Raw genomic sequence first — 18,047 nt, 5'->3', positions numbered from 1 at the left:
AAGAGTAAGAAACATACTTGCATTACTCTTCAACCATGAAATAAAGTTTATAGCTCTTGCTTTCGCATGACAAGAAGCTGAATGAAAAGGGATTGATTAAAGACAATGTTGCAAAAGTGTTGATATATTGTGATAGTCAAGACGAGAAATTCTTAGGTAGACTCGGTCTACCACGTCATTGGTAGACCGAGCCAATAAAATTATACCACATCATTTAATTTTGCCATGTCATTTACAATAATCAACAATTTATTTCATTTGAACAATTAATTAAAAATACATAATTAAACTCTTTTTTGGAATGAAATTCTTTCCTCTTCTTAGTTTTCACGTCTCTGGAACACACAGTCGTATTCACCGTTCGCCGTCCTTCCTCGTTCTTTCAACTTCTTTATTTTATGCCTGGATTTCTCGCCGTTTCAGTGAGTTTTTGAATTTTCTATCATCCGCCATCCATATTGCTCGGATTGATTCACGAGGTATGTTTTCATCATTTTTCATTCATAGCTCATTAATTAAGGCTATGGTGTAGTACAGAGAACTTTGTTGATTTTGATGATAGTTTTCTTGCTTTTGAATTTTTTTCACGTGAGTATAAGAACCCATGAGTGTATTTTTTTTTCAGATAATGGGAGCAGTATATGGATTTAAAATTCTGTTGTTTGGCTGTCTAAAATATCTAGGAGCATGCATAATTTTAAGTTTTGTACCGATTATGTGTGAAAATATTAAATTAGTATGATGCATTGTACTTGATTCTCTAATTTGCAGTGTATTAGTTTTAAACTATAATATTAGGACATCACTATTGTTAAATAAAGTAAAACTCCAGCAGACACAAATATATAATATATTACAAATTCGTATGATTTTCAAGTTTTGTTTCATTAAATCTTATGTGTGTTGTATATATTTTTTTATATCGTTGTATTCATTTGAAGGAATGGAAAATCAAAAATCTGAAAGAGCAAGTGACAAGATAGGAGTCAACTCGAATGAATCAGCTAATGCTTTAAACCAAGAACTTACAAGCGAAATATTAAAAAAAGTGGTACATAACGAAGAAGAAGCATATGACTTGTATCGAAACTATGGATTTTGCAAAGGATTTAGTGTCAGAAAGGGTAAACAATCATATTACAGTGGGACAAAAAAAATCAAAACAAAAGATTACTACTGCTCAAAGGAAGGCTTGAAATTTGATGAAGGTACAAGTGAAGCGAGTTATAGTAAGTTAGACACAAGGACTGGGTGTAAGGCCATGATACGCTTTGCTATTGATGAACAAGGTATATGGAAAGTAAAACGCTTTGTAGATGAACATAATCATCTATTCGCTTCACCAACAAAAAGATATTTACTAAAATCTGTACGATCAGTTTCTCTTTCTAAAGGAGTTGTATTAAATTCTATGGTAAATGCTGGTATCCGGACAATTAATGCATATTCATATATGGCACAAGAAGGTGGAGGTGCTGAAAATATTGGGTTCACAAAGAAAGATTGTTATAATTACATTGATATAGAGAAGAACAAAATGATCGAAGTTGGAGATTCTCAAAGTTTGGTTAACCATTTTAAACGAAAGGCAAGCGAAGAGGGAGAAATGTTTTATTGGGATGTACAACTTGACAAAATGGGAAGAATGACAAATTTTTATTGGCGAGATGGTAGATCAAAAATTGATTATGATAGTTTTGGTGATGTGGTAGTCTTTGATACCACGTATCGAACAAATAGATATGAATTAGTATGTGCGCCGTTTGTGGGGATGAACCATCATTGGAAAAATGTTATACAAAACGGTTCATAAAATTTAATCATTGATTCTTTCCCACTAATCTGAGAAATAACTTTCATTCCAATGTGATACAAAACGGTTCATATTTTATACAGAAAATTGTTACATGCTGATAAATAATTTTCAACTATTCCTATACAATCGAAGTGCAGCACTAACGCCACATGGTAGTCTAATAAACTCTAATGCCGATGGAGTTAAGCAAACATCATTGTGACGGTTCTCTTAAGCTACACAATCTTGTTAAGCAATGATCGCTAATCCGACCAATAATTTCCCTAGCTTGTTGTCTGATTAATCCATCATATGAAAATCTGCAGTTACATAAAATTGTTCAGTTGTCATAATTATTGAATATAATAGTCACAATTAGTTGACATGAAAAGATAGAATAAAAAGTTGCCATCATGCTTTCAAAATTTAACAAGAGCCAAATACAGTCAATAATAAATATATATGTAAGGCTCAAAATTCTGAAGTAAACCACTAATAATTCAAACATAAAAAAATCATGATAGAATTAAAGAACCATAATATACTAGTATACTTACTATAGACAAAACAAAACAATATCCAATTCATTCAAAAAGTTATTCTAATGTTTGTGTATAGAATGAATTATTGAATTCATGAGTTTCTCATGAGTAAAGAAATTGAAAATGTTGATAAGGAGTAATCTTCTAACCAACAGACACAAGCTCCATCATTTTAAAATTCTATAAACAGATCTTATAATTTTAAGCAACACACAAGGTATATCATTTAAGTTATGTCGGCATTTTAGTTAAGAAAAATGCTTCGTACTTTGGTAAATATCAACTAACATCTTATGAATGTCCCAAATGCTATACTAATCTGTCTTATACTCATTTGAATTAAGTTATCTTAAATTAGGAGATATTCATTTCATTACCTGTATAGGAACAAATTTTCACCATAAGGAGTTGGGTACAAACTAATCAATTTAAAGTTATTCCTACGATTAATAAGAGAAAATCATTAGTAAGTTTTAAGCCACTAAAAAAATTAAAAATAAAATAAAATTAGAGGATTACCTATATAATCAATCAGAAGTTTTTATTAATGAGAAAACCTAAAATCATAATAAGTGCAGCTCCTTAACAAAACAATGACATTGAGCTAAAATTAGGATTTCCCCAATTTTCTTAAAAAGAAAAAAGAAAACGCACCTCATGAATCAATTCGTCGCAGATTGTGGTATAATTAAATGTAACAGTAAGCAACATGTTTTTTAAATCCAGCCGTAGAAATAAACAAGATGAAAGAATGAGGAAGGACGAAGAACGGCTGTGTGTTCCAAAGACGTGAAAACTAAGAAGAGGAAAGAATTTCATTCCAAAAAAGAGAGTTTAATTATGTATTTTTAATTAATTGTTCAAATGAAATAAATTGTTGATTATTGTAAATGACATGGCAAAATTAAATGATGTGGTATAATTTTATTGGCTCGGTCTACCAATGACGTGGTAGACCGAGTCTACCTAAGAATTTCTCAGTCAAGACATTTTAAATACAGCATACCATGAAATTTATTATTGGAAATCTAGACACATAGATCTAACCATCCTAATGCAATAGTCAACATTATTATATAGTGCTAAAATATATCGTATCTCTATTACTTTTTGGATTGCTAGTAAATCTACTTATTTTAGCAAATGCTATATCGACTCTAATTACATCAAATACATTAGATGTAATAACCCACAATTTTAAATAATTAAATTATGCGACGTGTGCTAATTTAGATAATCATAGTCGAGAAAATTTAAAAATTGGGTAAATTATTAAAAAAAAAATTAAAGTGGGTTATTTTAATTACCGAAAAATTAAAATTAAATTTGAAAAATATTCTCTGTTAAAGTGGGTTTGAGCGAGACTAAAGAAAAAATTAATATAAAATAAATTATAAGTTCCGGGATAACATTTTTCATATCAATAATCACGATATAATTGTAAGAATTTATCGGTGAAATTTCATAAAATTATGAGATTGTTCTAATATTTGTTGCAGTCTATAATTAAGTAATTGAGTTAAAATGATTAATTAATCACCAATGACTAAAACGTGCTTTTGGCCAACGATATATATCATTTGCAAGTGAATTGATAAGTTCGCCAAGGAAAGGGTCGTGAGTTTAGTTTTATTAATGGAATACTGAAATATGGCACCAGATTATATGTACTAGATGTTAAGAATCTCACGTAGAAGATAATAAAAGTAACATATGGTTCAATGTGTAGCCTTTATTCCAGTTCCACAAAAATGTATCATGATGTCTTGAAAATATATTGGTGGAATAATATGAAAAAAGACGTAGCAGAGTTCGTTGTAAAGTGTCTTGACTGTCTTCTATATCAATAAGTCAAATTAAAACACTAACGACCATATGAATTTCCGCAACCATTGCCTATTTATGGAAATGAGAAAGGAAAGACAATGGTTTGTAGGTATGATAAGGTATGAATATGGAATTAATTATATAAGTAATTTTTGCTTACAGAATATCAACAAAGGAATAATAATAGTAAATATATAACGATAATGTGGAAAGAAAATATTTTAAAAATATAAGTATAATATAATTCGAGAATAAATTATTATAAAAGAGGAGAATATAATACTCCTCACTGTCAGGACGCAAGAATGTGGCATGTGACACACGTATCACTTAAGATCCGTTGAGATACGTGTCGTTTTAGGTATAAAAATGAAATTTATATAATGAGGAGGATAAGTAAATATTGATTTAAAAATGAGTTACAAATTTTCAAAAATAAGTCCCTGAAATTAAAACGTCAAAATTTGAAAAATTTGATGTAATATTTAAAAAAAAAAGTAATAATGAATAGTTATATAATATTATATACGTAATAACTAAAGCAGTTTTTGTACGTCGAGCTTCTCTGACTCATATCTTCTTATTCCGACATTGAAATTCAGCGTAATTTATATTAAATCGAAACTGTCGACGCCCACTTTAATTATACCATTTTTGTTTCGTGAAATATGGCTGAAAAACATATCAAAACAGCGAGAGAAGTTTCTGTTCAAATCACCCCTCTCGATTTGTTTTGATTTGGATGACCGGAGTCATGGAAAATATAATTTAAAATCAAATTGAGAATTTAAATATCCGGAGGAGTTTATTGAAATATTTGAATCACAAAAAATTAATTTGAAATTTTTTGAATGAGAGTGAATCTAAATGAAATTTAAGGATGAAAATTAAGAAAAATTAATATAAAATAAAATAAAAATTACTGAAAAATAATTTTGAGATTATTATACATAAGATAATATTTAAAATTTATTGGAGACGTTCCATTAGAAAGTAGGTTAGTTTTATAATTAAGTGTGGTCGAATAATCAAAAATTTTGGTTGAAGTGTGAAAAAGCCCCTAACACTTTAGGAACTAAAGCAACCTTTTTGCCATAATATAGATAGTCCCCTTGTGTTGCGAACAACACAACGAAACCCTCTTCTTCAACCCATCATTGCTGCCGACCCCTCCCTTCCAAGGTAAGATGCTATTTTACTTTAACTTTCTTTACTTTTCTTAGGTTTAATTCTTATTTTAATGTTTTTAATTAATAATTATAGGTTAAATAAAAGATTAATGTATGGAATAAGGTGTTTGAGGCTGATTTTATATTGCTAAATTTTAAGGGAAAAATTGATGGAAATTAAAGTGCTGAAGCTTGATTTTGCTTCATTTTCATTAGCAAAATTGCTAGAAAAACTTAAGTTTATAAGTTGCAAACATTAATTTGATGTTTTAATGAAGAAGATGTGGGGTTTAGAGAAGAAATAAGTTGCTGGAAATTCATAGATTATGGTGAAAATTTTAATTTTTGGAAGTTTGATTGGTGTTTGTATAGTTTGACATTTTTGGAGCGTTTTAGCCGCAAAAGGTTCGTTGTTGGCAAATAATCGCAAGTGTACGATATCGCGCAAGTAATATAACTTGGAAGACCAAGTATCGATCCCACAAGGAACAATGAACTAAACAACTAATTTCTAATATTCTTTAATTGGCTAGTAAGAAAATAAATGGATTTGTGTAAACTAATTATAATCTAAAGTGAATTAACTCAAGTAAATAGACTAAAAATCTGAAATCAAACAAATAAATTGAAGTTTAAACAATAATGGTAAAAAACTCAAGAATTGATAATTCCAAGTAAACTAGTAGAAGAATAGATCAAAATTTATCTAGTGATTTTATTATGAATCGAGCTATTCTATTGCACCGAATCCCGCTCTCTCAAGCCTCAAGGATTCAAATAAAATCACAACCTAATTAGCTAATCAATTATTAACTTGCTCTCACAATATTAAAACTGAATTAAATAACTAAATTGTAATTATGAAGCAAACTCAATGACTGCCTAAATTCCAACCCGCTCTCACGGTGTTTCCCTCTAAGTTTTTAATTACCTATGTCTATTTAATTAACAATCTCTCAATTAATTAATTAAACACAAAATCATGAACTAAGTGATCAAATTAATTCAAGCATTAATCTTAGTAATTAAAACACAATTTTACTCACTTAATAAATCCTAATCCAATTCGAAAACTAATCTAAGTGTTCATATCAATCCCCGAACAAAGGATTTAGTTACACATGCTTAAGCTTAAATTAAACAAAGAAGAAGATGAAGAATTAAACATAATTAGAACAATAAATACCGGAGTTGTCAATTTCGGGAGAATCGTCTAGATTAAACTTGAAATCTTCACAATCGTTCTTTGCAGAAACTAATAATAAACTACTTATAAACTGCTGAGAAATAGAAGCTAAAACGCTATTTTAAGAGAATGAAAATAAAACTAATGTAGTCTAAATTATTCTACACCTTAAATTGAGTCTAGTACAAGGTCTTTATATAGTAGGAGAAGTTCTGGAGTCTTCTAATCCGTATTACAAATCAATTTGTAATAGGAATTGTAATTGTAATTTGAGGAGGAATTTCAGTCCAATTCAAAGTCTGCTGCACGTGTATTTTCCTTCTTTCCCGTTCGGGAAACCATAGTCCCGTTCGTGACATGCCCAGTTTTAACATGGTTCCCGAACGGGAGCCTCTTTCACGTTCGAAAAAACTTGAATCCGAAAGTTTTGAGATGTTGATTCCTTCTTGAGTCCCGAACGAGACAAGGCCTTCTCGTTCGAGACTCATGCTCATTCTGCATGGTTCCCGTTCGTGAAACCTTTGTTTTGAACGGGAACAACCTATTCTTTTCTCAATCTCGTTCGTGAACTTCAATTCCTTCGTCCGCAAGCTACGCTTTTTACTCGTACACGCAATCCACCATAAATTTGCCCCAAATAGTCGTTTTTCACCTAATTTCCACTGAAACACTAACAAACACTATTAAACGTAAAAACGCCAAATAATGTATAAAAATAATACTACACATGATGAAAACCGAGTAAAATCGACCCTAAATATAGGAGTAAAATACTCCTATCAAACCTCCTCACACTTAACCTTTGCTTGTCCTCAAGCAAGAAATAAATCTTACTCTACAAAATATGTTAGAAATCCTTAGCATATAACTTAACAATAAATCAATCAAAGAAATCCCCGACCCTATGAATAATATGAAAAACAACCTTCTAAAACCGTCAACTAAATAATGATGCAATCAAATAACAATAATAATTTTATGACATAATTCAATATAACAACGGTTACTAACTCATTAGTACAAGGTCAAATTGAATCACACTACAAGCTTCACTATCACTTGCGGGACATGGAAAATAGTCAATTTTTCACTTAGGCAAATCATAGCACAATTTAGTAAAAACTAAACTAATGGCATCAATATTTCAACAAGTAGGGTATATAACAAAGAAAGCTCACAATTGAAAACATGAATACTCACCATAAGCTTGCTCATAGTCCCGGACTCCGCTACTTGATTCGGTAATCAACAAAAATCATATGGTCTTTTATTGGGGTTGTAACGTGGCTAAGGTAAAGGGTAGGTAAAAAGGTTAAACAAAGGCTAATTATCAACTTAATAAACTATTTGTTACTACTATTAACTTCTAGGTTGATCTAACCCCGCTTTTGCGTTTATATGAACTCATAACTTTCTTTTTTTTTTTTTTGAATTACGCTCTACTCATTGCTTTTTGCAATCTGAGAATTTTTTCTTCTTTTGAAGCTTTTGCTTGCAAATTTTTATCTCTTTTTTTTTTCAATCTTTTTTCAAGGCGCAAACTTAATCTTTTAAGCACAATGTAGTTCACTTTCTCTTTTCACTAATCTCGAGTTTCGAATCACCTATATTCATCATAGTCATAACAAATAATATATAAAGTCGATAAGGTAAACAAAAGAGGTAAAGCATAGAACGGTAAAATGTGTAAAATATGGTAAAAACAATAAAAAAGTTTAAGGCTCAAATTGGTGTAATCTAAGGGATAAAGGGTAGTCTATTTGAGTGGTCTAAAAGAAAGGTTATACCTAATTGCCATAATCATCTAATTGTTGAAAACTCAATCGTGTAACTTTAAACGGACACCGAGCAAGTTCTAGGAATAAAACATGAAATCAACACTCACAACAAGGAAATTAAGCTCAAAACTCTTAAAAGTGTGTAGTGTTATGCCATAAACTCAATTCCTACTTAAATTATGCTACTTATGCCAAAAGTTTAGAAACGACTATAAAAATAAACAATCAACATGTCATGAATCCGCATCAAGTTATTCAATTATGTTTCAACGATTTGAACAAGTCTAAATTTTGAATTCACCCTTATTTCATCGGATTATGTCAACGAATTATTAAGTCATTTAAGCAAGCATCGCTTATTAATTGTCGAATTAAGAAATCGCGTTCATACATTCATTGATTCGGGGAAATCTAAGATTGACAAATTAATTAAGATACACACCAAATCAACTAACACTTTCATATTTAAAAGACAAAGATTTAAAGCGATACAAGACCTTGAAATAAACTAATTTAACACCTAATACAATTCTACTAAAAAGAAAATAACACCCTAATAAAAATAAACTAAAACTGAAAATAAAGATAAATCACCGAAAAATAACCCAAACGAAAAATAAATTTTTCTTCCCCCCTCCTCACACTATTTCTAGCTATGTCCCCAAAGCTAAGAAATAAGAAATAAAAATAGAAAATTGAAAAGAGTTTGGGTTTAGAAAAACAAATCTCGCTCTAGTCAAAGGCCGGTGGATCCGGTGATGGTTCCGGTGATGGATAACGCTCTCCGCCGGCGGCATTAAAATAACCCCGAAGAAAATCCTCTTGCCGATTAAGTCGTGCTCGGATTCGATCTTGCCTCCATTGTAGTTGTGCAAGACCAACATGTTGTTCACGTCGGATATCTTCAAGTAATTTTTGGTTAGTTTCCCAACCAACCCGGTTTTGCTCCCATCCGGTCCGGTTTTGCTCAATCAACTCAGAAAACCGTTGGTCAAACCCGGAAACATGAACCGCTTCTCCGGCTTGAGAAGTTCCCGCGGGTTCCTTCCCCGCTCTTCTTCCTCCTTCTTCGTCCCGTGCTATCTCTTCTCGTCGTGTTCGCGCCACCAATCGTACCCTTCTATTATAGGGAATAATTCTTCCCTTCTTCACAAACCCGGCAACATCCAAGTGGTTGATATTAAGAGACCGTGCTAGAATGGTCTCAAAAGTTGCCAAAGTAGACGCCGTAGGCATACAATTGTATTTCTCGGCCAAAGCACGAATAATGAAACCATAGCCAATCTTGGATAATTCGGTTGGAACTTCCCTCAATCGCTTCAAAAGACGATACGCCGTGTTGACTTGGTAGGCTTCTATCTCCGGATGCAAAATAGCATTTAAAGCTAAAAGATCACTCTTGGCCACCTTCGAATATTCACTCCGCCCGCCAAACGAGTGCCCAAACCACTTCAAAAACACCACAATAGCTATGTCTTTGATTTCATTAATCTTGGATCCCCTTGTCCGATAATCATCACGATCCGTCAATTCTCTCCATATCGCCACTTGATCAAAATTTTGATCCCAATCTATCAACCCCGTTCCCCTCATTCCAAACATTTCCACCAAATCTTCAACACTAAGTGTATGGCTAGTGTTGTTGATGCGGAAAGAAATAGATGTAGGAGAACCACTAACCGGTGTGAGAGTAGAGAAGAATTCACGAGTAATTTCATCGTAAGAGTGATGACTAACCTTTGACAATGCCGATAACCCCAAAATATCCAAATAGCGCTCCACCTCATCCTTGATGCCAAGGCTTTCCATCTCATCAAAATCGATTTGAAATGGAATTACCATTTCCCTTTCTTTGATACTCAAATATAAATCACCTTCCTCCTCCGTATGGATTTGGAAAGGTGCGTTATAGCGAGTAGTCAATATTGCCGAGGTGTTAACCCGAGATGAGGATGGAGCGGTTGATTTAGTACGTCCCCTTCCCACGGCCGGTAAGGGTGGATTCGCCGCTTCTTGATTTCTCGTGCTTGAACGACGGATTGGTTGATTTTCGGCATTCTTGCTTCGCACCATGATTGCGGGATGAGAATGTTTCTAAGCAAAAATTTGGAGAATAAGAAAAGAAGAATATTAGAAGAAGAATATGTGTGAAATCAAAAGTAGAAAAATGCAAGGTATTTATAGGGAAAATATAACAAATCTCAAGATTTCCCACCACTAAATTCAAACTCTCCATTTAATAACTTGAAATTGATTTAACGGTTTAGATCGAAGCCATGTAATCAATCCAAGTGAAATTTAAACACTAATGAATGGTTCGGATTTGCCAAATCATCAATCCAAGTGAAAAATTCAAATTTTTGCAAAGCACAAATCTCAAAGAAACACAAGTTTCAAAAGAAACACAAGTTTCAAAAGAAACACAAGTCCCAAGAAATCTACTACATTTAAATTCAAAATGCAAATTCAAATTTTTCAAAATTTGTGATGCTTCCCGAACGGGAATAATTTAATCTCGAACGGGATTAGGCTTATTTCCCGGTTTACATTTTTGTCCCGTACGAGACCCTTTCGAAACTAGGCAAAATTGCCTTGTTTCTCGAACGGGAATAGCCTTTCCCGAACGGGACAAAGGCAAAATTTGCCTAGTCCCGAACAGGAAAGGCCTTCACGTTCGAAAAAAATGGAAACTGAGGGCTCTTTCTCGAACGAGAAAGGGCTTTCTCGAACGAGACCAAGGCCAATTTTTGGCTTTCTCGTTCGGGAAAGGCTCTGTTCCGAACGAGAACCTCCTGAAATCTGTTATCTACCTACAGAAACAAAAAAAAAAGAACTCACCCCGGATTTAAACGGAAATAAATAAATAAATAAAAATTAAATACGCATAAAAATAAAATAAATAAAACAAAACACGTAACCTCTCGAGATTGCCTCTCGAGTGCGCTGTATTTTCGGTCAAAAGCTAGACCGTGGCCCGGAATTTATGTAGGAGTGGTGAACGTGATTTGTTCCACCACTTGATCCGTCAAAGGTCCAAGATACGGCTTGCACCGTTGTCCATTTACTTTGAAGATTTCACCACTAGAGTTCTCTAATTCCAAAGCTCCATGACTTGCCACCGTTCGAATTTTGAAAGGACCGCTCCAACGGGATTTTAATTTCCCGGGAAATAATTTGAGGCGTGAGTTGTAGAGCAAGACAAAAGAGCCTTCCGAAAAATTTTTAGGAACGATATGAGCGTCGTGCCATCGTTTCGTCTTTTCTTTGTAAAGCTTGGCGTTTTCATAAGCATTTAACCGAAATTCGTCCAACTCATTGAGTTGAAGCATACGTTTCTCCCCCGCCGCTTTAAGGTCAAAATTGAGCTTTTTAATGGCCCAATACGCTCTATGTTCAAGTTCCACCGGAAGATGGCATGCTTTCCCAAAAACAATACGATATGGAGACATTTCGAGGGGCGTTTTAAAAGCCGTACGATATGCCCATAATGCATCATCTAGTTTCAGTGACCAATCTTTCCTTGTGTTATTAACCGTTTTCTCTAGAATTCTCTTTAGCTCACGGTTAGAAACTTCAACTTGCCCGCTTGTTTGAGGATGGTACGGAGTAGCGACCCGATGATAGACTTTATATTTCCGCATCAAGGCATCGAATTGCCTATTGCAAAAGTGAGATCCACCGTCGCTTATTATTGCTCTAGGAGTCCCGTATCGATTCATCAAACGTTTGAGAAAATCCAACACTACTTTGGCATCGTTAGTGGGTAATGCTTCCGCCTCTACCCATTTTGAAACGTAATCTACGCACACCAATATGTATTGCTTTCCAAACGACATACGAAAAGGACCCATGAAGTCTATTCCCCACACATCGAAAAGTTCCACCTCTTGAATGTTGGTAAGCGGCATTTCATCTCTCTTAGATATGTTCCCCACTCTTTGGCATCGATCGCAATGACTAACAAAGTCTTTTGCATCGCGAAATAGCGTAGGCCAAAAGAATCCGCACTCTAGCACACGAGCGGCGGTCCTTGATGTACCATAGTGACCCGCATAGTCCGAGGAATGGCATTGACTAAGTATAGGCATCATCTCTTGTAGTGGTACACATCTCCTCAAAATCCCATCTCCACACACCTTGAAGAGGTACGGTTCCTCCCATAGAAACCGTTTAGCATCGCTCAAGAACTTCTTCCTTTGGTGGTAAGTCAAATCCGGTGGCATTATTTCGGAAGATAGATAGTTTGCGATATCCGCATACCATGGCGTTTCCACTTCTGAAAGTACCATCAACATCTCATCCGGAAACGTTTCATTAATCTCTACGCCACTTATAATTGGTTCCGGAATCTCTAACCTTGACAAGTGGTCGGCGACAACGTTCTCCGTTCCTTTCTTGTCGCGTATTTCGATGTCAAACTCTTGCATAAGAAGCACCCATCGGATTAGTCTCGGTTTAGCATCTTGCTTTGCAAAAAGGTATCGAAGGGCCGCATGGTCCGTATAGATGATAACCTTAGAGCAAAGTAAGTACGGCCGAAATTTATCCAATGCGAACACCACCGCAAGCATCTCTTTTTCGGTGGTGGTGTAATTGAGTTGAGCACCCGCCAATGTTCGGCTCGCATAGTATATCACGTGAAGCTTTTTCTCCCTCCGTTGCCCCAATACGCACCCAAGTGCTATATCGCTTGCATCACACATGAGTTCGAAAGGAAGAGTCCAATCGGGTGATGAAATAATTGGGGCCGAGATAAGGGCTTCCTTCAACCTAGAAAAAGCAACAAGGAAATCATTAGTAAATTCATAAGGAATATCTTTAACAAGCAAATTAGTTAAAGGACGAGCAATGGAAGAGAAATTTTTGATGAATCGTCGGTAAAACCCGGCGTGCCCTAAGAAGGCACGAACTCCTTTTACGGTAGTTGGTGGTGGTAATTTCTCGATGATTTCCGTTTTTGCTCTATCTACTTCAATGCCGTCCTTGGAGATTTTATGCCCCAAGACAATTCCCTCTTCTACCATGAAATGGCACTTCTCCCAATTCAAGACTAGATTGGTCTCCTCACACCGGGCCAACACTCGTTCAAGATTATTTAAGCACATCTCAAAAGAGTCTCCGAATACCGAAAAATCATCCATGAAGACCTCCATAATATCTTCAATCATATCGGCGAAGATGGAAGTCATACATCGTTGAAATGTTGCCGGTGCATTACAAAGACCAAATGGCATCCTCCGATAAGCAAACGTTCCATAAGGACATGTGAAAGTTGTTTTCTCTTGGTCATCCGGGAAGATAAGAATTTGATTGTACCCGGAATATCCATCGAGAAAACAATAATAAGCGTGGCCCGCTACCCGCTCCAACATTTGATCGATAAATGGTAACGGAAAATGGTCCTTCCTCGTCTCCGTATTCAACTTGCGGTAGTCAATACAAACACGCCATCCCGTTACCGTCCTAGTGGAAATTTGCTCACCCTTCTCGTTCTCAATCACCGTCATCCCCCCTTTCTTTGGAACGCATTGAATGTGACTAACCCACGCACTATCGGATATGGGGTATATAATTCCGGCGTCGAGAAGTTTTACTATCTCTTTGTGCACGACCTCCTTCATATTTGGATTCAAACGCCGTTGTCTTTGAGCCGATGCTCTTGACTCATTTTCTAGGTGGATCTTGTGCATGACTACCGAGGGACTAATTCCTCGGATGTCCGAAATTTGCCAACCGATCGCCAATATATGTTGCTTCACCACTTTGACAACTCTCTCTTCTTGTGTTTCCGACAAGTTGTTTGAGATGATGATGGGAAGTGTCATGTTGTCGCCCAAAAACGCATACCGTAAGTGAGATGGTAACGTTTTAAGCTCAACCTTTGGTGGAGAGATAGAAGAAGGTGGTGTCACGCTCTCTCTTCTAATCAAATTTTCGGCTTTCGGCTCATCTTCTTTGGAATATTCTTCCCCGGAAGTTGCTTGTGTCTCCTCGGAATGGAATATGACTTTTGAAACCGGGAAAAGTTCTTCCACGATTCCATCAATCATATCCAATTTCATGCATTCCACCTCCTCAAAAGTGTTGCGCATAATCCTTTTCATATCAAACTCTACTTTGTCATCATCGATACGCAAAGTGAGTCGTCCGGCGTGCACATCTATCAATGCCCTCCCCGTGTTCATGAAAGGACGCCCAAGAATCATAGGGCATGTTTTATCCGCCGCATAGTCAAGTACGACAAAATCCACCGGAAAGATGAATTTGTCTACTTTGACTAGAACATCTTCTACCACTCCGTATGGCTTTTTTAGGGAGTGGTCCGCCAATTGAAGCATCATTGATGTTTGCTTCAAAGTTTGATCACCAAAAATATCCCTGAAAAGAAACAAAGGCATTAGATTGATACTTGCCCCTAAATCACATAGACAATTAATTGAATTTAAATCGCCTATTTTGCATGGAATTGTAAAACTCCCTGGGTCCTTAAGCTTGGTGGGCAAGTCACTAAGGATGAGTGAGCTACAATTTTCCGTTAGGGAAATTGTGCCTTTGTCGTCCCAACTCCTTTTCTTCGTTATGATTTCTTTGAGGAACTTCGCGTATTGAGGCATCTCACGCAAAGCATCCGCAAAGCTTATATTGATTTGGAGTTTCTTAAAAATTTCCAGAAATTTATGGAATTTTTGGTTATCCGGCGTCTTCTTCAATCGTCCCGGGAAAGGGACCTTCGGCACAAATGGAGGAGGAGGTGGCGGTTTTACATATGGAAGTTCGGTTACTTCCTCCTCATTTGTTCCCGTTGTTGAATCGATCGCTTTCTCTTTACTTGCATGTGGATCATCAAGTTCTTTCCCGCTTCGGAGTTCAATGGCTTTGACTTGCTCCCTTGGATTTGACTCCGTTGTAGACGGTAAACCCCCTTGAGCTCTATTCTGAAGCGAGATGGCAAGTTGAGAAATTTGAGTCTCGAGATGGTGATTGACGGAAGCTTGGTTCTTAAAACCGGTTCTAACTTCCTCAATAAGCTTGTCAATTTTGCTCCCCTCATCCGTATTCCGATTTTGAAAACCGGGTGGGGGTTGTGGTCGGTAGTTGTTGAAGTTGCCTTGGTTTTGTGGACCACGGTTTCCTCCTTGAAAATTTGCTCCTCCCATATTTGGGTTGGCATTGGCTTGACCCGCATTTTCCCTCCACGAAAAATTAGGATGATTCCTCCACCCCGGATTATAGGTGTTGGAATATGGGTCATTGCCTTGCCTTTGCCCATTGACATAGTTGACTTGCTCATTTGAGTTTTGATGTAGGACGGGGCAATCCATTCCCGAATGATCGTGCCCATCACAAGTCTCGCAACCCATTTGAACTACCGCAAGTTGAGCATTCCTTTGATTTGCTTGTTGTTTGTACATCTCGAGTTGTGCTAGAAGTGTCGCATTCTTCGCTTTCATTGCTTCAAATTCTTGGGTTTGCTCGAGGGTCATTATACCCTTTTGAGGTGGTTGCCTCAACCGCTCGGTTGACCAAGAACAACTATTTGTAGCGAGTTCCTCTAGCAAGTTATTGGCCTCATCATAAGTTTTCTTCATAAGTGATCCTCCCGATGCCGCATCAATCGTTGCCCGTGTAGCCTCATTGGTACCATTGTAGAAAATAGAGACAAGATGCTCCCTCCCTAGATGATGATGCGGACAATTTCTTTGAAGCTCTTTGAAGCGTTCCCAAGCTTGGTATAGAGATTCACCATGTAATTGGAGAAAATCTATAATTTCCTTGGTCATCCTTGCGGTCTTACCCATAGAGAAATACTTATTGAGAAAAGCTTGTGCCAATTGCTTCCATGTTGTGATTGAGGTGCTTGGAAGTGATTGAATCCAATTCCTCGCCTTATCCCTCAAAGAGAAAGGAAAAAGACGAAGCTTGATTTGATCCTCCGTCACATTATGGATTTTGAATGTGTTGCATACCTCCGTGAATTTTGAAAGATGGGCGTTCGGATCCTCGCGTTCCAACCCATAAAATTGACAACGACTCTCAAGTAGTTGAATCGTTCCCGGCTTGATTTCAAAATTGTTAGCAAGTATAGGAGGTGCAAAGCATCCATAGTTGGCGTTGTCTACGTTGGGTAAGAAGAATTCACCCAAGGTACGTCTTGCGGGAAGAGGGGCAACCCTCTCGTTTGGCCTAAGAGCTAGGCCATCATGTAGTGGTGGTGGAACAATCCCCTCGTGATTTAACGGAGGGTTACGGTCGTCCTCCATTGTTTTGGATTTCCGCGCTGTTTTTCGGATACTTCTTTCGAAGGATGTTAAATCTGACTGAAACGGTTCTAGCGGTTTTCTGGCACGTCGTGTATTAGGCATACACTAACCAAAACTCCTGCGTAAACAAAAACAAGAAAACCAACGTAAAATCCAAGAATCACAAAGTATAAAAATAACTAAAATTAAATAGAACTAACTCAATCTGAGAATAAGATACTTTTAATTTATTTAATTGCAATTGCTCCCCGGCAACGGCGCCAAAAACTTGTTGGCAAATAATCGCAAGTGTACGATATCGCGCAAGTAATATAACTTGGAAGACCAAGTATCGATCCCACAAGGAACAATGAACTAAACAACTAATTTCTAATATTCTTTAATTGGCTAGTAAAAAAATAAATGGATTTGTGTAAATTAATTATAATCTAAAGTGAATTAACTCAAGTAAATAGACTAAAAATCTGAAATCAAACAAATAAATTGAAGTTTAAACAATAATGGTAAAAAGCTCAAGAATTGATAATTCCAAGTAAACTAGTAGAAGAATGGATCAAAATTTATCTAGTGATTTTATTATGAATCGAGCTATTCTATTGCACCGAATCCCGCTCTCTCAAGCCTCAAGGATTCAAATAAAATCACAACCTAATTAGCTAATCAATTATTAACTTGCTCTCACAATATTAAAACTGAATTAAATAACTAAATTGTAATTATGAAGCAAACTCAATGACTACCTAAATTCCAACCCGCTCTCACGGTGTTTCCCTCTAAGTTTTTAATTACCTATGTCTATTTAATTAACAATCTCTCAATTAATTAATTAAACACAAAATCATGAACTAAGTGATCAAATTAATTCAAGCATTAATCTTAGTAATTAAAACACAATTTTACTCACTTAATAAATCCTAATCCAATTCGAAAACTAATCTAAGTGTTCATATCAATCCCCGAACAAAGGATTTAGTTACACATGCTTAAGCTTAAATTAAACAAAGAAGAAGATGAAGAATTAAACATAATTAGAACAATAAATACCGGAGTTGTCAATTTCGGGAGAATCGTCTAGATTAAACTTGAAATCTTCACAATCGTTCTTTGCAGAAACTAATAATAAACTATTTATAAACTGCTGAGAAATAGAAGCTAAAACGCTATTTTAAGAGAATGAAAATAAAACTAATGTAGTCTAAATTATTCTACACCTTAAATTGAGTCTAGTACAAGGTCTTTATATAGTAGGAGAAGTTCCGGAGTCTTCTAATCCGTATTACAAATCAATTTGTAATAGGAATTGTAATTGTAATTTGAGGAGGAATTTCAGTCCAATTCAAAGTCTTCTGCACGTGTATTTTCCTTCTTTCCCGTTCGGGAAACCATAGTCCCGTTCGTGACATGCCCAGTTTTAACATGGTTCCCGAACGGGAGCCTCTTTCACGTTCGAAAAAACTTGAATCCGAAAGCTTTGAGATGTTGATTCCTT

The 18,047-nt window shown here is 35.7% G+C and overlaps 1 protein-coding gene and 1 non-coding gene across 2 annotated transcripts; both read left to right on the top strand.

Moving 5' to 3' along the window:
• Positions 1-236: 236 nt before the first annotated feature.
• On the top strand, positions 237-1,813 carry LOC126678440 (protein FAR1-RELATED SEQUENCE 5-like). The gene is made up of 2 exons (XM_050373338.2): positions 237-479; positions 942-1,813. Exons 1-2 carry the CDS (start codon positions 302-304, stop codon positions 1,811-1,813), a joined length of 1,050 nt encoding a protein of 349 aa, XP_050229295.2. The 5' UTR covers positions 237-301.
• A 14,161-nt stretch (positions 1,814-15,974) lies between these two features.
• LOC126679660 (small nucleolar RNA R71) lies at positions 15,975-16,081 on the top strand. The gene has a single exon (XR_007640946.1). It is a non-coding gene; the product is annotated as a small nucleolar RNA R71 (small nucleolar RNA).
• The last annotated feature ends 1,966 nt before the right edge of the window (positions 16,082-18,047 follow it).

Source organism: Mercurialis annua, linkage group LG4 (assembly GCF_937616625.2).
Source record: "Mercurialis annua linkage group LG4, ddMerAnnu1.2, whole genome shotgun sequence".
NCBI lineage: Eukaryota > Viridiplantae > Streptophyta > Magnoliopsida > Malpighiales > Euphorbiaceae > Mercurialis > Mercurialis annua.
The sequence above is the reverse complement of the archived record's forward strand: the minus strand, read 5'-3'. Positions and strand labels throughout refer to the sequence as shown.